General features: G+C 32.9%; 1 protein-coding gene across 1 annotated transcript in view; it reads left to right on the forward strand.

Annotated features, from left to right (window-relative positions):
* Positions 1-22,500, forward strand: part of LOC137639969 (fasciclin-3-like) — an 83,766-nt gene that overhangs the window by 49,034 nt on the left and 12,232 nt on the right. Inside the window, exons 4-5 of the mRNA XM_068372302.1 lie at positions 8,709-8,844; positions 11,180-11,338. Coding sequence (XP_068228403.1) covers positions 8,709-8,844; positions 11,180-11,338 — 295 coding nt within the window. The remainder of the gene's footprint in view (positions 1-8,708; positions 8,845-11,179; positions 11,339-22,500) is intronic.

Consider the following 22,500-nt stretch of genomic DNA (forward strand, 5'->3'; position numbering starts at 1 on the left):
TATTTTAGAATAAGAAATGGCTTCCACAGCCAGCCAGCTATCCCCCCCCCTCTCTCTCTCTCTCTCTCTCTCTCTCTCTCTCTCTCTCTCTCTCTCTCTCTCAAGCATCGTCGTTTGTAATCAAATATTTTCATGAAGATTTATAGTTACATCCTGACATCATTTTTAAAGGATAACTTTCTCTTTTTTTATGTAAATTTTGGGGTTCCTGTACGTGATGAGGCCTCGGGCGTGAGTGGGAAATTGCAATACTGTTGTTACTCACTGTTTGAAAGAGCCTGCTGAGTCAGCAGTAGCCGTTGCCTGGCCCTACCTGATCCTAGCTTGGGTGGAGAGGGGTCTTGGTCGCTGATCATATCTATGGATGGTCAGTCTCTATAGTATTGTCCTTCTAGCTAAGGCATTTTCACTGTCACTTGTCTCTGCCATTCATGAGTCTTTTAAACCTTAAATACTACTGTATCTGCCATTCATGAGTGGCTTTTAAACCTTAAATACTCTCTGCCATTCATGAGGCATTTTAACCCTTGAATACTCTCTGTCATTCCTGAGGGGATTTTAACCCTTTAATACTCTCTGCCATTCATGAGTGGCTTTTAAACCTTAAATACTCTCCGCCATTCATGAGTGACTTTTAAACCTTAAATACTCTCTGCCATTCATGAGTGGCTTTTAAACCTTAAATACTCTCCGCCATTCATGAGTGTATTTTAAACCTTAAATACTCTGCTATTCATGAGTGGCTATTAAACCTTAAATACTCTCTGCCATTCATGGGTGGATTTTAAACCTTAAATACTCTCTGCCATTCATGAGTGGATTTTAAACCTTAAATACTCTCTGCCATTCATGAGTGGCTTTTAAGCCTTAAATACTCTCTGCCATTCATGAGTAAGTGGCTTTTAAACCTTAAATATCTTTTGCCATTCATGAGTAAGTGGCTTTTAAACCTTAAATACTCTCCGCCATTCATGAGTGGATTTTAAACCTTAAATACTCTCTGCCATTCATGAGTGGCTTTTAAACCTTAAATACTCTCCGCCATTCATGAGTGGATTTTAAACCTTAAATACTCTCTGCCATTCATGAGTGGCTTTTAAACCTTAAATACTCTCCGCCATTCATGAGTGGATTTTAAACCTTAAATACTCTGCTATTCATGAGTGGCTATTAAACCTTAAATACTCTCTGCCATTCATGGGTGGATTTTAAACCTTAAATACTCTCTGCCATTCATGAGTGGATTTTAAACCTTAAATACTCTCTGCCATTCATGAGTGGCTTTTAAGCCTTAAATACTCTCTGCCATTCATGAGTAAGTGGCTTTTAAACCTTAAATACTCTCTGCCATTCATGAGTGGATTTTAAATCTTAAATACTATCTGCCATTCCTAAGTGGATTTTAAACCTTAAATACTCTCTGCCATCCATGAGTGGATTTTAAACCTTAAATACTCTCTGCCATTCTTGAGTGGATTTTAAACCTTAAATACTCGCTGCCATTCATGAGTGGCTTTTAAACCTTAAATACTATCAGCCTTCGTTGGCCTGAATAGAAATCTTGGAATTTTTTGTATTTTATAGAAATCTAAATGAGAATTCCATGGAAATTTGTATTACTCTTAAGTAAGTATTACCCAAATTAAAGGAAATTCCATAGAAAGGGGTTATTATTCTTATTTCATAATTGTTATTCGTGCTATTCGAAAAGGCTGTTTTCAGCCAGAGGAAATTTGTCCAATTAAAACGTTAAATGACTCTTCCCTATTTGAAAGTTCCATATTCATTAGTACATCTTTTGATTATCTTTAAAGTTTATCATTAGTACATTTATCATTAGTACATCTTTTGATTATCTTTTGTTGAATAACGCCGATGTTCATCAAACACTAATCATTGAAAATCAATTTTTTTTTTTTTTTTTTTTTTTTTTTTACATCGCGCGTTCATTACTTGTATCTGGGTCACGTCTACTTGGCAGAAATTTATTCCTTTTCTAAAAATTGCAGAAAAGTTTATTCCCGGATTGTGATGATTGAACATTCTGTATCAGAATTCCCTGAAATAAAAAGAAATAAAAATCCTTCTACACTAAAACTATGTAAAGTTGAATCATTGTTTTTGTATTTCTCTCATCAATGTGACTATGAAGGATTTGGTACTAAAATTGTTTAATTTGATGGCAAGGCAGTTGATCGTGTAGCTGTAGATTTTATAGCCAATTTCTGGTACTAAAATTTTTTATTTTATGGCAAGTAGATGATCGTCTAACTGTAGATTTTATTGCCAATTTTTGGTACTAAAATTATTTGATTTTATTGCAAGGAAGATGATCACCTAAGTGTAGATTATATAGAAAAATTGTGGTACTAAATTTGTTTAGTTTTATGGCAAGGCACATGATCGTCTAGCTGTAGATTTTATAGCCAATATTAAGTATTTATGCCGTAATGATCAGATTTTAGAAGAAAATTACTATTACTTTTGTGTATGTATGCGTGTATATATATATATATATATATATATGAGGGTAGATGGAGATGGTTTGGGCATGCTCTTCGCACTCCCCAAGAGAGGCTAGTTCACCAAACGTTCAGCTGTTCTTCACAAGGAACTAGAAGAGTTGGAAGACCCAGGCCTACATGGCTGAGGACGATGAAGTGCGAAGAAAGAGATGATGAATGGAGAAGTATTGAATTAAAAGCTCAAGATGGACACGACTGACGATATATAACCGAGGCCTTTTGCGTCAATAGGCGTAGGAGATGATGATGATGATGATGTATGTGTATATCATTTCATTGGGTTATGGTAGTCTATTGGAAACGTTCCTGCCTAGCGATCTGCCCGACTGGGGTTCGAATCCCGCTCAAGCTCGATAGTTTCTTGTAGTGTCCGCAACGTCACTATCCTTGTGAGCTAAGGGTGGGGGTTTGGGGGACCCTATAGATCTACCTGATGAGTCATCAGCAGCCATTGCCTGGCCCTCCCTGATCCTAGCTTGGATGGTGAAGGGGCTTGGGAGCTGATCATATGTTAGAGTTCTTTTGCTTGAGGGTACACTCGAGCAAACATTTCCATCTTATTTCTCTTCCTCTTGTTTTGTTAAAGTTTTATAGTTTATATATATATATTTATTTTAATATTGTTACTCTTCTTGAAATATTTTTTTTCCTTTTTCCCTCTCCTCATTGGGCTATTTTCCCCTTTTGGAGCCCTTGGGCTTACAGCATCCTGCTTTTCCAACTAGGGTTGTAGCTTAGCAAGTATTGATAATAATAATAATAATAATAATAATAATAATAATAATATGGTTAGTCTCTAGAGCGTTGTCACTGTCCCTTGCCTCTGCCATTCCTGAGTGACCTTTAAACCTTCAAACGGAATATGTACAAGAGACTAGAATATCTCTCCTTCTCCCCTTCCACCATCCTGTTATCTCCCTCCTTTCCCCTCATTCCCATTTAGTCATGAGCGTCATTCCCCTCACAATAGGGTAACGACCTCCACCCCTCCCCCCTCCCCGTCGGCCTCCCAACATCACCGAGAACCTCGGTTGACGCAGGTGAACTTACATAAATGATGAGATCAGGCGACTTACACGAGTGCGCTCCCAAACATACATCCGCGCGCGAACAAAACGATCATTAGTAAGTGGTCTCCGCCATATTTTCTGGCAGATATTCGATCGTTGTTTCCAGTTTGGGCGTTTTTATTACCTCCTGAAGACTTGGGACTGTCCCAAAATCCAAATGGAATGAGGAAACTAGCTAGATTTGGGGGGGACTGGATTAGGACTATCACACGGTCGCTCCTTACGTGAAAATAAAGGATTCTTCTGAATGTTTGAAAATGTTGTCCCTGGTAGTCAGAGTTCTTGACTATATACATATATGTGTGTGTTTCTGTATGTATATATGTATGTGGGTTTTTGTGTGTATATATATATTATTATTATTATTATTATTATTACTAGCCAAGCCACAACCCTAGTTAGAAAAGCAAGATGCTATAAGCCCAAGGGCTCCAACAGGGAAAAATAGCCCAGTGAGGAAAGGAAATAAGGAAATAAATAAACGATGAGAATAAATTAACAATATATCATTCTAAAAAACAGTAACAGCGTCAAAACAGATATGTCCTATATAAATTATATATATATGTATATATATATATATATATATATATATATATATATATATATATATATATATATATATATATAATACACACACACAGTAGCTTATCTTTATCTTTCAGGTCACACCAACATTCCCCGTCCCTCGGGTATGGGAAAGAGGGATTAGTCATACCCTGGTGAGAGGGAGTGGCGTGTGCTTTTGTGTGTATATCTACCTAAATATTTAGCCGTCATTTTTGACTGGTCGCATACACTAGTATAGAATAAACGACAGGCAATGACCTGGATTTGTCTTATGGTTACCAGAGATTATCATTAATCATTAACATATTCAGAGAAGATTGCATTTAAGGCTTCTGTGTATATATATACATACACACACACATATATATATATTATATATATATATAATATATATATATGTATATATATATGTATATATATATATATGTATATATATATATGTATATATATTTATATATATATATATATATATATATATATATATATATATATATATATATATATATATATATTCTTCAGCATTCAGCATTTTCTACAATAGTTATTGGTTACAGATGTACAAAACGCCAGTCACTGCCATATTCATCCTTCAAATGCTCAATCATGGATGAATTCTCTTTTGCAATAAAAATTCTACAACATATGAATCGTTATATGTATAAATTAACATATATGAATATACGTAAATGTATAAATATATGTGTATAATAAGTAAACATATTATTATTATTATTAGTAGTAGTAGTAGTAGCAGTAGTAGTAGTAGTAGTAGTATTAGTATTACCATTACTTGCTAAGCTACAGCCCTAGTTGGAAAAGTAGGATGCCATAAGCCCAGAGCCCCAACAGTAAAAATAGCCCAGTGAGAAAAGGAAACAAGGAAAAATGAAATATTTTAAGAACAGTAACAGCATTAAAATAAATATTTCCGATACAAACTATAAAAACTTTAATAAGATAAGAGGAAGAGAAATTACATAGAATAGTGTGCCCTAGTGTACACTCAAGCAAGAGAATATACAGTATATGGATTGTTGTATTATAAATTCCCCCATGTTCGTATATCCCTATCTCTCAAAATTCATGAATTTTCATTTCGAACAAATAGCAGGAATTATCTCTTATGGTCTCCCATTTCTATTTTTATCATTTTTCATGACAAGGATTCTCTCTCTCTCTCTCTCTCTCTCTCTCTCTCTCTCTCTCTCTCTCTCTCTCTCTCTCTCTCTCTCTCTCTCTCTCTTCTCTCTCTCTCATACCTTGCACGACAGGACCCCTATGTAGAAAACTTAAATTGTATCTATTATCTTAATTGAACATTGAAATTACATGTATTCCATCATTTGCTTTTAGTTCACACCGTTAAAAAAAATTCTGAACGTTAATTTTATGAGATCATGGGGAGGGGTATATGGAGATGGTTTGAGCATGCTCTTCGCACTCCCCACGGGAGATTAGTTCACGCAACTTTCAACTGACCTACACAAGGCACTAGAAGAGTTGAAAGACCCAGGCCTACATGGCTGAGGAGTATGAAGCGTGAAAGAATTAATTCTGACCATAAATTTTGTGTTTATGGTGAGCGGTAGATGGAGATGGTTTGCGCGTGCTCTTTACACTCCCTAAGAGAGAGTAGATCAACAGACTTTTAACTGGGCTCCTTAAGGCATTAGAAGAGTTGGAAGACCCAGGCCTACATGGCTGAGGAGAAGCTTGAAGTAGGAGATGGTAAATGGAGAAGTATTGACTTAAAAGCTCAAGATAGAGACGACTGGCGAAATCTAACCGAGGTCCTTTGCGTCAATAGGCGTAAAAGATGATGATGATGATGATTGATTTTATTGACAAAGTTTTATACTTTGCAGATGTATTGACTGTAAAGAGTCTATTGGTTCTAATAATTTCTATATCGTTGATACCATTATATATTATTTATTTTTTTTCCCTTTGCCTTCGAAGGGAATTAGATATTCGTATTTCTTTTTCTCCTTTTAATTGCTTTCAAAAGTCATACAATTTAATTTGAGGATGATAAAATTTTTAAAAATTTTTACCTATTCACTTAGTAGTTAGAATAAACTGAATATAAAATAATTTTGATGTACAAATTTACTTTTTTTTTTATTCTTGTGGTTTACTTATATTAGGTCTTGTATAACTTACTATATGAAAAATCCTAATAATTCTCTCTCTCTCTCTCTCTCTCTCTCTCTCTCTCTCTCTCTCTCTCTCTCTCTCTCTCTCTCTCTCTCTGATTTTATCGTTCAAAGTCATAAAAAAAATGTATCAAATGATAAGCTTTTTAATGTTTATCATACCATAATGGAAAGTGTTGAATCTGTGTGTCTGTGTATGCATATCCATCTAAATATTTAGCCGTCATTTGTGGCGGGTCGCGTACACCAGATAGAATATTATTATTATTATTATTATTATTATTATTATTATTATTACTTGCTAAGCTACAATCCTAGTTGGAAAAGCCGGATGCTATAAGCCATAAGGGCTCCAACATGGAAAATAGCTCAGTGAAGAAAGAAAATAAGGAAAAACTACAAGAAGTTTAAGAACAATAATAACATTAGAATAAATCTTTCATATATAAACTATCAAAACTTGAAAATAACAAGGCCATTGCAGTGAATATGAACAAAACATTGCAAGGTTAAAATGTCCCATCCCTCTGTGAAGCCTATTGCCGAAATCAGCCATAATGAATGCTATTTTGAGTGACTACCCCATTCACTTCAGCTCTGACGGCTAAAGGGTTAATGCGCTAAAAAAAGAATTTCCGATTTGAGCCTTTCCCACTTCTCTCCTTGCCTGCGACAACCCGCCCCCTTGTGTGCCCCCCCCCCCCCCCGTGTGTGTGTGTGTGTGTGTGTGTATTTTGGCCTCATCTGAGTTGAGGGACTTCCACAGTAATTGGGGGCCCCGTTGCAGCAAAGGCTTCTGGGTAATTGGAGTTAACCTCAGGCTCTTGTGTCAACAGTTTTAATGTAGAGCGCTAATTGGTTGTTTTATTAGATCCAGGGTCTCTCTCTCTCTCTCTCTCTCTCTCTCTCTCTCTCTCTCTCTCTCTCTCCAGAGGATTTGCGAATTGGAAGGGATTAAACCATGCGTCTAGTTTCCCATCCATCTATTGCAAACATTACTTTTGCAAAAAAAAAAAAAAATAAATAAATAAATAAATAAAAACAACCATTGATTTCAGCCTTGGTTTTTTTTTTATTGATTTCGCCGATAGTAAATTATCAATATAATTAACTGGCTTTTTAAATCACTTATCCTTATATTGTTTACAATTTTTTTTTTATATATATCCTGTGACTACAAATTGGTAAAAACAATTTTCTTGGAAATTTTTATATTAAGTAAGATTTCCACTGAGGAAGTTCTAATTAAATATATCATGAAGTTAGATGTCCGGGGAGACATACACATGAGATGACATGACTATAAATATATATATATATATATATATATATTATATATATATATATATATATTATATATATATATATATATATATATATATATATATATATGTGTGTGTGTGTGTGTGTGTGTATATATATATAAATAAATATATATATATATATATATATATATATATATATATGTGTATACATATATATATATATATATATATATATATATATATATATATATATATATATATATATATTTCCTTATAAATGTTCATATATTACTGCCCAATTATCCTTTGAAGTTCAGGAGCATATTCATATAGTCATCTAGAATACTTTGTTTTTGTTTTTTGTTTATACCGTAAAACAAAACACATTTTAGGAGTTTACGAGTTGAAGTTTAACGTACACAATCATAGAGAATTATAATCGACTAACTTACTGGCATAAATTATATTTTAGATTTTATTGACAAAACATAAAAATCATATATTGGTACATAAGAATGTTTAAATATTTTTGTCCAATAAACAGCTGATATTCAAAAGGTAACCATTATATGATACAATATCTAATTCATGACATAAAGGAATTTACTAGAAAAATTATATTAATTATAAGTTTCATTTAGAAATATGACACATCTTAAATCATATAAAAATAAAGATGCTATTATGAATTAAGACTTTATAGTGCTTGATATGTACAGTATATCGAATGTCAGTTTTATTATAAAATTAGTGTTTATACTACCATGCTACTCTCTCTCTCTCTCTCTCTCTCTCTCTCTCTCTCTCTCTCTCTCTCTCTCTCTCTCTCTCTCTCACTGATTTTATTTCTTCATTACGGCTCGTCTTTGTCGAAGACATTCTAGGATCTTATTTTCACTGAGGTCCACTAAACATTCAATTCAAGCTCTCTCTCTCTCTCTCTCTCTCTCTCTCTCTCTCTCTCTTCTCTCTCTCTCTCTATCTACCCAACTGACACTCTTCGCCAGTGCCCCCTTCTACCAGAAACTTTCTGGACGACATTCACCTTCACCACGAAATATACGGGAAACTCTCCTTCCCTCCGAACCCTTCCAAGATATTTGACTCCTATCCTTCTCTCAGCAGGATTCCAGAGAGGATTGCTACGCCGCTCGCCTTCGGGTCCAGGGCGCGGATGCTGCAGACGCCCGGGACTACCACCTCAACGTGGAAAATGACAAGGGCGCGGATCAGTATACCGTGAGCCTGTCAGTCAACGGTGGGTTTTTTTAAGGCTTAGCTCGGAGGCCCTGCTTGAAAGCATAGTGGCTTCTAAGCATAAAAGAAATGAAATCACTTTTTTACTCTCTCTTTTCTGATGTGATGATGTCACACTGAAAACAATTGTATATACATATCAAAGTCTCTCTTGTTTATTTTATTGCTTAGCTCGGAGGCCATGCTTAGAAGCATCTTCTAAGCATAAAAGAGGAAGATAAAATCGCCTTTTATTAAGATCACTTATTACTCTATTTTATGATATGTTACACTGAAAACAATTGTATATACATACCAAAAAGCCTCTTGTTTATTTTAATGCTTAGCTTAAGAGGCCATGCTTAGAAGCATAGTGGCTTCTAAACATAAGAAAAATGAAATTACATTTTTTTGAAGATCACTTATTTCTCTTTTTATATGATGTTACACTGAAAAAAAAATTGTATATACATCAAAATCTCTCTTATTTTGAAAAATATTGAGATACGTTTTTTTTAAACCAAGCCATTTTTGTTCAACATGGTATTTTTAATGGCATTCCTCATACTTTATTTATATTTCTGTTGTGTTGTCTCACTTGAATGTGCGCTTTGTATCCTGTGTAATATGGGGAGGTAACAGAAGCCAATAAGTTTTATTCCTATTTTTTTTCGAAAGTCCTTGAAGCACATATAACTGCTTGGGCTAATTATTTTTCCTTCACTCTTACGAGAGTTGGCACTAAGTTATGACGGAACTTTTTGGCACCTGTTCAAAGGACCAGCATGCTACAATTTGTGTGTATTAGTCCATTTCACTTTTTTTCAATTTTTTTATTTCATCGCTAAAGTTCTCAGTCAAAAAAAAAAAAAAAATCTCGCTTGCAAAAGTTTGTCTCGCATAGTTCTATATAATTTAAGTGAAAAAAGTTTGATATCTTGATTATTTTATTTACTAAGCATGGCATGGATGTTAATATTAACTCAATATATTATATCACTTTTGGAATCTCATGAGGTAGTTTCCTAAAATGTTCAGGATTTGTTCACTGTTTTAAGTAAGACTTGAAACTACTTTCGATATACGAAACTAATTATTTCAACTTATATTACATCATTTACACATACTACATTGCTCTGGTCCAAATACTCATGTTAAATGTTGATGTTTACATTCTCTGTTTTGGCAGCATCTGAATTTGAATGTAATTTAACGTATATTTGCCTTACTGATTTTATATTTAATTAGCTGCACTGGACCTGTTCTATGAAATAACCATAAAAAATATCTTTGTTGATTGTTCATGAAAATATATTAATCTTAAAATTTGGATACATATCTGTATGTCTACTGCATATGCATATAGTACATAATACATGTATCCCGTATACATGCGGAATAAGATTGTATTTATGTATGTATATATTCTATATTCAGACATATATACTGATATGCGTAAGCTTGTAGGCATGCACAGATAAGTACAGTTAGATGCAGGAATTCCGGGCACACCTCTCTCTGAGGAAGTGCACCGTGTCACACCCTCACTGTGCAGCGAGTTCCCTAAGCTATCTGTTTGGTCACTCGCATCACAGTAAGAGTGTAACAGGGTGCACCTCCTCGTGACACCCTTAATGCGCAGCGAGTTCCCTAAGCTATCTGTTTGGTCACTCGCAGCACAATAAGAGTGTAACAGGGCTCCTTGCCGCACCCTTACTGCTCAGCGAGCTCCATAAGCTATCTGTTTGGTCACTCGCAGTATAGAAGGGCTGCAACAGGTTGCCCTTCCTCAGAACGATGTGTACCACGAAATCCTGCATCTATACTCAATTTCTTTTACTGAGGCACATTTGCATTCACTCACAGGGGTGCCCTTTTAGCTCGAAAAAGTTTCCTAATAGCTGATTGGTTTGACAAAATAATTCTAATTAATCAGCTAGTAGGAAACTTTTCCGAGCTAGGAGGGCACCCATGCTCGCTGATTGGTAGGACAAAATAATTCTAACCAATCAGTTAGTAGGAAACTTTTCCGAGCTAAAGGGGCACCCATGCGAGCCGATTGGTAGGACAAAATAATTCTAACCAATCAGCTAGTAGGAAGCTTTTCCGAGCTAAAAGGGCACCCCTGCGAGTCGGTGCAAATCCGACCAATCAGCCCTGCGACTCTATGCAAATGCACCTCAGTAAAAAAAAAAAAAAAAGAATTGAGTATAACCACATCCATACATACAAACACACATTTGAAAGCATTACTTAGCAAGCGTTCAAAAAGTGATATAATATTTTGCAATGGACTAATATACGATCGGTCTTTGGTGATTCGACCCGGTGCCTTCTTCCCTCCCCTCCCCAACCAGGACTTGTAGACAAGCCCCCACTACAGCGTGTCCCTCCCTCAGCAGAGCCGGTGTCCATGTCCACCGTGATCGGCATAGTCATCGGCTGCCTCGTCATCCTCGTCTTAGTCACCCTCATAGTCTTGTACGCCTTCAAGACTGAGAAGTGGTGCTTCTCCCGTAAGTATTTATTGGTGGACATATTTCAGTGGTGTTTCTCTTATAGATCGCTTTCTTCTCTGGTCTGAGAGCTCTACTATAGTCCATTTCTTTTAGCGATGCATATTTGCACCGACTCGCAGCGGTGCCCTTTTAGCTCGGAAAAAGTTTCCGGATCGCTGATTGGTTGGACAAGATAATTCTAACCAATCAGCGATCAGGAAACTTTTCCGAGCTAAAAGGGCACCGCGCGAGTCGGTGCAAATATGCATCGCTAAAAGAAATGGACTATAGTAATACGTCTTCGCTGTTGCTGCATTTTCATTAAAAAAACTAATTGTTTTTTAAATGTGTACTATAACTCATGCTAATCTTTTAACCTAATATATGTGACTCAACAGTTTATTAAAAACTCATTTTTTTATATTTGATATATTTTTTATATTTTTAAGCAGCCTTTATATATTTTTTGGTGCTATATCTATTTTGCTTAGATTTCCCGAGCATGGTAACCCTCTATTAAAAAAAAGCAGTAATTTGATATTATATAATTAGAAAAGTAGTATGAAATTTTGCTGTAATAAGCATTATTTCATGTAAACAACCTTATAATCCCTTCCTGTATGTCCCTTATATATATATATATATATATATATATATATATATATATATATATATATATATATAATGTATATATATATATATATATATATATATATATATATATATACAGTATATGTATATAGTTGTATTTATGTATGTATGTATATATGTTTGCATATGTTTATGTACATTTGCCTTAACCCTAAAACGGATACTTTACTACCTTCATAATGACCTTCTCTGCAATAATGACATCCTTGCACGCGTTGCAGGGGTTAAATCTCCTGGGTGGAAGTGGCGAAAGGCGAGAAAAATCAGTGACTCAGGTGATGCGAACGTTATCATAGCCTCTATGAGTCAAATATTTCAATTTCTTACTTTTAATGACACCACTACTACTATTACTACTACTACTACTAAAATCACTACTATTACTTTTATTTACGCAGGATATTGATTGAGTCCCTTCCCCCTTTTTTTTTCATTTTTCATTGAATGAGTTTTCTCTCACCACTACCGCCTTCAGTGAGAATTGCCTCTGCACCGCGCTAGTCTCATATGATACTCTCTCTCTCTCTCTCTCTCTCTCTCTCTCTCTCTCTCTCTCTCTCTCTCTCTCTCTCTCTAATAAATCACGCATATAAACAAACACTCCAGTATTTCGTGCCATTAGAACTCAGATTACGTGAAATGTATAATTTCTGAACTGATGCATTCAGTGCAAAATTGCTTTTTTTTTTCATTTTTATTCATCAGTGAAAACTTTATATATCATTAATTTCTATATAAAATGCCTTTTTATAGTTAAGAAGATATTCTAATGGCACAAAATACCGACTTCACTCGCCACCACACCTTTTTCTACTGGATGACACACCCAAAGGAATTCTACCCCTGTTCTCTAGCATGATAATGAAATGTGACAGCCTCTATGAAATATTACATCGTAAATGCTTTTAAATTTTACACTGGTTTTACTAACAATGAATTTCCAAAAGCAGAGGAAATTGTGGTCTTGCTGTTAATAATTTTTCTTTACGTTGGTCTATGTTTAACCAACATAGGTCTATGTGTGTTTGACCGTTAATTTTAAAATTATCTTTTCAAAATATCTTTTTAACATTTAACTAAAAGCATTTACGATGGTAGCACCTTTACCAAGAAACCGTAAGCATGCACACCGCAATTAAAAAGAAATAACATATAAAAAAGTAACATTGTATAACTGATCGTAAGAAAATATGATTGGAAGCATGGGCCTGAACTTATCAGTAATAGTAAACCGTTATTGTAAAATTGTGATGACGTCACTGAAATCCCCGAAGATTCACAAGTCAGTTGAGGACACCACAAGATCTGGACATGCCTTATAAGGAGGGACTGACTGTGCATGGTGTAATGTGCCTGTGAAATCAGAAGCTTTTAGACACCACATCAAATTACACCGCGGTACGTTTGACTGTAGACCTATTGTGTGATTTTCCTTTGCCGCATTGGAACACTGTATTGAAACACCTCAAGATAAAGACGCCCTCAAGAGCTGGATTTCTGCATCGTGTGTCTCTTAAGTGATTTCAATATAGGTAGTGAATATATTTGATTTCCTTAAACCTATAATTTGTATTTTAAATTGGCATAACTGTGTGTCTGTTGTGCTTATTTGAATTCCTTTGAACTAAGTTCCTTGTATGCATCTGTCATTATCAAAAAACTGTCAATTGCAGAAAAGATTAAATGTTTAATTTTTCAGTATCTGTGGCTTATACGGCTTTTATTATGCTCATTTGAATTCATTTTAATCTAAGTTCTTTGTATGTATCTGCCATTATTATGAATGGTTATAAAACTGCCAATTGCAGAAAAGATTAAATATTCTACTTTTTCAGTATCTTTGTGGCTTACAGCTTGTATTAAGGTGACACCACATACACAATGAATAAGAACAGACTAAGACAGAGCCTCCACAGTTTAATATACAGGTTCAAGGTTTATGGAATTGAAGATATAATCATTGATCTATATTGATATTTCCCTGAGAGTTCTATCAAGAACACAAAACCGTCTCACCATTAAAAAAAAAACAATTTAGAACTAGAAAAATATGAAGAGTCCTTGTGGATTTTATAAGGAATGTGTGTGTTTGTGTACACTTTTTTTTTTGCACCTGTGTGAATTCAGTGGATGTGGAGTCAAATGAATGAAAAAAACAAGTTTTACCAACGGTGCTACAGAATTTACAGGATACATAATTTAGCGTAAAGTCTAATAATAATTGACTGATGTTTAATAGTAGCTTTATTGACTGAATGGCAAACGACTGTGATGTTTCAAACAACTCAAACCTAGACATTATTGTGATCAAACAAATCCTTTAGCCTGTTGAATTGCACTAAATCCACAGCCTGAAAAGATCTCTTAGACCTATGGCTTATTTTAAGTTGTGTGTTCAATGAAGGGCCCAATCCCAGAACTAAAATGAAGTGATTAACATTAATCCTAGATTAGATGGTTAATATTTCTTTGTCTATTAACCTTTTGTTAGTTTTTTTCTTATGTCACTCTAGGAATAGGTAACTAGATTTTACGGGTTTTGCTTGATGAAACTTGAATTAAAATCTAATTCCACAGGTATTTCCCCATAAATACCTGGAATACTACTCACAGGTCATCGTAGACTGGTAAATTTTTGCACCTACATCTCAGAATGTATTTTGTAATATTGCTATGTTAATCAAAGTGAAATATTGACAGAAAAAAAAAACCTATTTAGGTCTTCTGGGATTTGACCTAATGCACTTTTTATTTCTTTTCCTCTGATAGGTCTATCGCTGTCTGCCTATCCAGCCTTTTACTCTTGATTGCTCAAGTCCTATAAATTGTAGTAGAAGAAAGGTGTAAAAAGATTTCAAATTTCAATTGGGACAAAACTGTAGTAGAAGAAAGGTGTAAAATGATTTCATATTTCAATTGGGACTAATTGTAGTAGAAGAAAGGTGTAAAAACATATAATATAGTAGAAGAAAGGTGTAAAAAGATTTCATATTTCAATTGGGACTAATTGTAGTAGAAGAAAGGTGTAAAAACATATAATATAGTAGAAGAAAGGTGTAAAAAGATTTCATATTTCAATTGGGACTAATTGTAGTAGAAGAAAGGTGTAAAAACATATAATGTAGTAGAAGAAAGGTGTAAAAAGATTTCTTATTTCAATTGGGACTAATTGTAGTAGAAGAAAGGTGTAAAAAGATTTCATATTTCAATTGGGACTAATTGTAGTAGAAGAAAGGTGTAAAAAGATTTCAAATTTCAATTGGGTCTAATTGTAGTAGAAGAAAGGTGTAAAAAGATTTCATATTTCAATTGGGACTAATTGTAGTAGAAGAAAGGTGTAAACAGATTTCAAATTTCACTTGGGACTAATTGTAGTAGAAGAAAGGTGTAAAAAGATTTCATATTTCAATTGGGACTAATTGTAGTAGAAGAAAGGTGTAAAAAGATTTCATATTTCAATTGGGACTAATTGTAGTAGAAGAAAGGTGTAAAAAGATTTCATATTTCAATTGGGACTAATTGTAGTAGAAGAAAGGTGTAAAAACATATAAAATAGTAGAAGAAAGGTCTAAAAAGATTTCACATTTCAATTGGGACTAATTGTAGTAGAAGAAAGGTGTAAAAAGATTTCATATTTCAATTGGGACTAATTGTAGTAGAAGAAAGGTGTAAAAACATATAATATAGTAGAAGAAAGGTGTAAAAAGATTTCATATTTCAATTGGGACTAATTGTAGTAGAAGAAAGGTGTAAAAACATATAATATAGTAGAAGAAAGGTGTAAAAAGATTTCATATTTCAATTGGGACTAATTGTAGTAGAAGAAAGGTGTAAAAACATATTTTAATTGAGACTTCTTCCTTCATTGGAAATGTGAAATATCTAAATAAATACCTGGTTGCTATGTTATCTGAACGGCTGAAATGTGAACCAAAGTAGAGTTACCATTGGTAACAAATACAGGATATGGTTCTTAAACTTAAAATAACGGTGAGAGAGGATATTATAGTTAACTAGGGATTGTGGAGCAATGCGAAGTAGAGCCTTTTAGGAACAGTAGCTTTTTTTTATTGTTTAAAATGTTTATCACCTTACTATCGTAATGTTTAGGCCTACTGCTATTGGTATTTCCTTATCAAAATCATTATGGTTCTTTATATACTTCCAAAGTTATTTTCCAGTGTTTTCAGTACATTATTTATTGAACAGAATCATCATAAGAGTTATTACGGTACATTATATACTTCCAAAGTTATTTTTCAGTGTTGTAAGTACATTATTTATTAAGCAGAATCATCATAAGAACTATTACGGTCCATTATATACTTCCAAAGTTATTTTTCATTATTTTAAGTACATTATTTATGAAGCAGAATCATCATAGGAATTATTTCGGTCCATTTTTTACTTCCAACGTTATTTTTCACTGTTGTAAGAGCATTATTTATTAAGCAGAATCATCATCAAGAATTATTACGGTCCACTACGTACTTCCAACGTTATTTTTCAGTGTTTTAAGCACATTATTTAATAAGCAGAATCATCATAAGAATTATTTTGGTCCATTTTATACTTCCAAAGTTATTTTTCACTGTTGTAAGAGCATTATTTATTGAACAGAATCATCATAAGAATTATTAAGGTCCATTATCTACTTACAAAGTTATTTTTCACTGTTGTAAGAGCAATATTTATTAAACAGAATCATCATAAGAATTTTTACGGTCCACTACATACTTCCAAAGTTATTTTTCATTATTGTAAGTACTTTATTTATTAAGCAGAATCATCATAAGAATTATTACGGTCCACTACATACTTCCAAAGTTATTTTTCTGTGTTTTAAGCACATTATTTATTAAGCAGAATCATCATAAGAATTATCACGGTCCACTACATACTTCCAAAGTTATTTTTCAATGTTATAAGTGAATTTACTGATCTTAACAGTATATAGCAGAAAAGGAAAAAATCAAAACAGCTCAGGGGGACCATAGACAAAGGCTTTTTGGAAGGAACTATGGGTTCAAACTTGACGAAAATTCAATCCGTTTGTTTATGACCTCCCTAAGCCTATAAGCCTTGACAGGAAAAGTCATATTTCATGTGACGCTCCCCTCTGAGCATATCGACTTTCTATCGTTCCAATCACCCCGTTTGTTCGTCTGTTAGTGCACTTTTATATAAGATTCGAATTGTTCTTCGTGTCTTTTCTTTCCCATTGCATAGAGTTCTTTAACGCGCGATCATATGCACATGCAAACATACATACACACATGTATGTATATATGTATATATATATAGATATATATATAGATATATAGATGTATATAGGTATATATATATAATATATATATATATATATATATGAAGATATATATTTATATATATATATATATATATATATATATATATATATATATATTTATAGATTTAGCTATGTGTATATATATATATATATATATATATATATATATATATATATATATATGTGTGTGTGTGTGTGTGTGTGTGTGTGTGTGTGTGTGTGTAAGCTACAAATTTAGGTTGATAGCTTCATCCTATGCCGAAAAAGCTTTCCTTTACCATTTTAATTTATGCATTCGTAGTAAATTAAGTACAAATCTATATTGAGTAACCTGGAAACTGGTTTATTTTTTAAATATGTTCAACCTTCAAGGCTATTTTTAACGAAATTAGGTAACTTTTTTAGATCGAACATCGTTTGCAACAGTTATTATGGAATAATCGAAAAATTAGGGTTTTTATTTATAATTATCTTATTTATGTGATGATAGACCTATATTTGATAGTTAAATGTAACCAAAACTGAACTCTGGCAATGTCAAAACTTACCAGATTTTAGTTGAAATAAAAGAAAAAAATGTCAGATTTTAGTCGAAATAAAAGAAAAAACTGGCCGGATTTTAGTCGAAACAACAGAAAAAAATTAGAAAATTTTAGTCGAAACTTACCAGATTTTAGTCGAAACAAAAAAAAAAACTTACCAGATTTTACTCTAAACAATAGAAAAAAACTCGATTTTACTCGAAATAGAAGAATAACTTAGCAGATTTTAGCCTAAACTTACCTGATTTTAATCAAAACAAAAGAAAAACTAAACAGATTCTAGTCGAGACTTCCTAGAATTTAATCGAAACAAAAGAAAAAACTAACCAGATTTTAGTCGAAACAACCAAAATAATAACCAGATTTTAGTCTAAATGAAGCAAAAATAATTAGTTTATCGAAACTTGCCAGATTTTAGTCGAAACAACCAAAATAATTACCAGATTTTAGTCTAAATGAAGAAAAAATAACTAGGCTTTTCGAACCTTGCCAGATTTTAGTCGAAACAACCAAAATAACCACCAGATTTTAGTCGAAACAAAAGAAAAAACTAACCAGATTTTAATCGAAACAAAAGAAAAAACTACCCAGATTTTAGTCGAAACAAAAGACTGTCGCCAATACTGCATAAAAGCTATACCCAGCAGAAACTTGGGAAGTCTAACTGTATTGTCTGGTCCAAAGAGAAGGAAAATTCGATTTATCATCCTTCTAACCAGACCAGAAGCTTTTAAGGGCAAAATTCATATTGCTTCATATGTTCCTGCTCCTTTTTATGTAGACGTGTGTCTGAATATGTCTTAGTACGGTATGCGAGCATCTCTTGCCTCGAAATAGACGTGAATTCTAGATGTGAAATCTAGGAGGGAATTCGTGTGTATGTGTAATGTGTATATGTATGTGTGTATGTATATGTATGTGTGTATGTATGTATATATATATATACAGTATATATATATATATATATATGTATATATATATATATAAATATATATATGTATATATATTTATATATATATATATATATATATATATATATATATATATATATATATATATATATATATATATATGTATATATATATATATATATATGTATATATATTTATACATATATGTATATATATTTATATATATGTATATATATATATATATATATGTATATATATATATATATATATATATATATATATATATATATATATATATATATATATATATATATATATATATATATATATGTATATATATATTTATATATATATGTATATATATTTATATATATATGTATATATATTTATATATATGTATATACATATATATATATATATATATATATATATATATATATATATTTGTGTGTGTGTATATATATATAATATATATATATATATATATATATATATATATATATATATATATATATATAATATGTAATATATATATATATATATATATATATATATATATATATATATATATATAACTTATATATATATATACACATACACACATTATACTGTATAAATGTGTAATATCATATATGTGGTAAATGTATGTGTCAATGCTCTCCACTGAAGTGTAAATATATACAAATAAACGCGCACAAGTATCTGTTACCCAAGAATGTAAAATCACACTCATTCACACGTTCTGTAAATATTCATATCATTATTTTTTATTATAATTTCACGGAATGAAAAAATTAATATATATCCAAAACACACTAGGAGGTGTTACAGAAGAGTCATTTATCATATTTATACACAATGGTTATAATTTTTCCCAAGTAGATAACAAAATAACATTACAAAAAAAATTCAAAATTTAGATTTATTTCTCTATATCTAAATAATGATGGTATTTTCGAAATAGGTTATTAGCATAAATTTGTGTTCCATACAATCTAGTGGTAAAAAATTTTATAGTTCACGGATATTGGGTCAGTAAAAATTCAAGCCAAAGTCTAGGTACAAAAGAATCCCAAAATTCATATTTATCACTCTATATCAAAATGATGGTATTTGCAAAATATGGCATTAGCATAAATGTGTTCCATATATCCAGGGGGTCAAAAATTCTATAGGCCATGGATATTAGGTCAGTAAAATATCGAGCAGTTGCTTCTTTTCCAAAACAAAACAAAAATCAAGCCTAGGCCTAGGTAATGGAAGCCATTGTATAATACTTTAGCTAAAAGGTATAAGAAATTGTAAGAAGTTACTAGATTCGTTGGGAGTATCTTAGTTAAAATAGAGAATATTTTTGTTGTCTTTTAGATACATAGTTTTTAGAGGCATATTACATTGAGACAGCATTGAGCTAAAAGGTGTAAGAAATTGTAAGAAGTTGATAGATTCGTTGGTATATCTTACAGTTAAAATCGAGAATATTATTATTATTATTTTTTTTTTTTGTAATGCATTGTTTTTAGAGTTCCTCAAAATTACTTTAAAAAAATCACTCGAGCAAAATGTATATTTATATTTGAAACCCTCCCATACAGTTATTTATGATACTTTTTTCTGATGCCTTATTTAAGAAAGTCAAAACTACAATTTCTGTCTAAATTTCCAGTCGCTCCTCAGGCTTTGTTGAATTACAGATTACAAAGATACATTTAATTATTTTTTAAACAATTTTTGTTTTTTCACGTATTATATCGTATGTATATCAATTTTTTTTTGTCATAGTTTTCCATTAAAAAAAAAAAATAGTACTCAGACGATCAAAATGCTACATCAATTTATATGTTCACCAAAAAATCAGTACCCAAACGATCAATTAATATTTTTTTTACATTAATATGAATGATGAGTAACTTCTTACTATTTCCTTACACTTGGTTCTACCAATTATTTGCGAATTTTGAAATTAGAGATAGTATCAGATTTTCCATAGTTTATAATTTCAACCTCAACACTTACATCTTATTGGACATTTGCAGACTTAGAGTAGGGTGACAGATTGATAGCTTTAAACTTGGATTAAATCCAATCGATGAGAGAAAAAACAATAAAAACATGCTCTTTAATTCATCTACATGTCATGAAGATATAATTTCATAGATAGGTAATCTTCAGGTTATAAAATTTCTTTGAATTTGATCTACAGAACACATGGATGAGTAAAGCCCTGTCCACACGATCGAGCATGCCCGACGGGCAAACAGTGATACCAGACCACAATAGTTATTAAGAATGAGGGTTAATGACGTCAGAAGCTGGAAAACCACAGACAGGGATCTGACATACAGTGTTGTCAGATCCCTACCTTTATTTTCCCACTTCTGACGTCATCAACCCTCATTTTTCACTAACCATTGTGGCCTGGTATCACTGTTTGCCCGTCGGGCTTGCTCGATCGTGTGAACAGGACTTAGTAATTATTCATCGTTGCCATTTCACAAGCCTTGATTGGAAGTTCAAAATTAGGACCATACATTTAATGACAGCTTATTTTCAGAAAACTTTAAATAACGTTGGATTTTGCAGACTAAATAACAAGAGGATGAATATAAATGCTTTGGCACTTTTGTCTTTCCTAGTCAAGATGTTTCGTAAATACCTCTCACACTGTTAACCAAGTTATTTTATATCGTTTTTTGAACTTTTCTTTTTGTTCGTGAACACCTTGGGTTTCAGCTACTCGTCCGGCCAGAGTTCAAGATGTGAAACCTTTTAGGCGTTCATCACTTCATCCTTTTTCAACTGGGAAATAAAGCATCAACGGTTGTGAATAGTAAAACCACTCTATTTATAGTTATGTAAGGCCTATTATCTAGACAAAATAATTTATCATGCATTGGGGCACCTTGCATCTTGAGTTCCCAGTTTCCTTCAAAGCCTTCAATGCATGTCTCATGTCTCGTATGTAAGGAAATTTGGTGTGTCCTGCAGCATTTAATAATTGATGGTTCATGCATAATTTCAACAGAGGAAAATCGAGTGGTTATGTGCGGAAGGAAAGGAAATCAAATCACGCCTGAAACGAGCCAGTGGTGTTCGCCAGAAAAATACGAAGTGCCACCACCCGTGACTATTTCCAAAGAAATCCCTTGAAGCAAGATATCATTTGCATATTGACTAATTTGTGCATTTCTTGCATGCGAAATTGAAAGGCAGTCAGGTTCAGGAATGCCCTCCCTCTACCGTGTGTAAGAATAGTGCATCGCATGCATAAAAAGTGAATATTAGACGGTAATGCCCAGTCTTGTAGCCCCTTTCACCGTTAAACTTCCTTAAAACCTAGACCCATTCCATCCTAAACCTACCGTACCATACTGTGTAACTGCACACTCCATTATCCAATGAACCCCAGTGTCAGTGTGTGATAGATAGATCCCATAGATATGAGAGACCGTGTGCCAAAACTACAGACTGTATCCTCCTTGTCCCAGGAACCAAAGTGGGATCCCTGCCGTCCCCAAGCAAAGTCTCTCCGCTACGAGCATATGATGTGGACCACTCAAGGTTTTATTGATATAAACTATAAAAATGGTAGAGGAATCTTACCTCTAGTGACTCAGTGTCCTGAAATCTAACTCTATTGGAGAGTGCCCTGTTGACTGTACTGAAACTCAGCCAGTTACACTTGACTTCTGAGGTTGAAAGACCCTTGCTCAGTTTAGCCTAGGTTCATACCATGTCAAATAAGGATGGGTATGGCCATCTAGCCGA

The sequence above is a fragment of the Palaemon carinicauda genome, chromosome 4 (assembly GCF_036898095.1).
Source record: "Palaemon carinicauda isolate YSFRI2023 chromosome 4, ASM3689809v2, whole genome shotgun sequence".
In the NCBI taxonomy this organism is placed as follows: domain Eukaryota; kingdom Metazoa; phylum Arthropoda; class Malacostraca; order Decapoda; family Palaemonidae; genus Palaemon; species Palaemon carinicauda.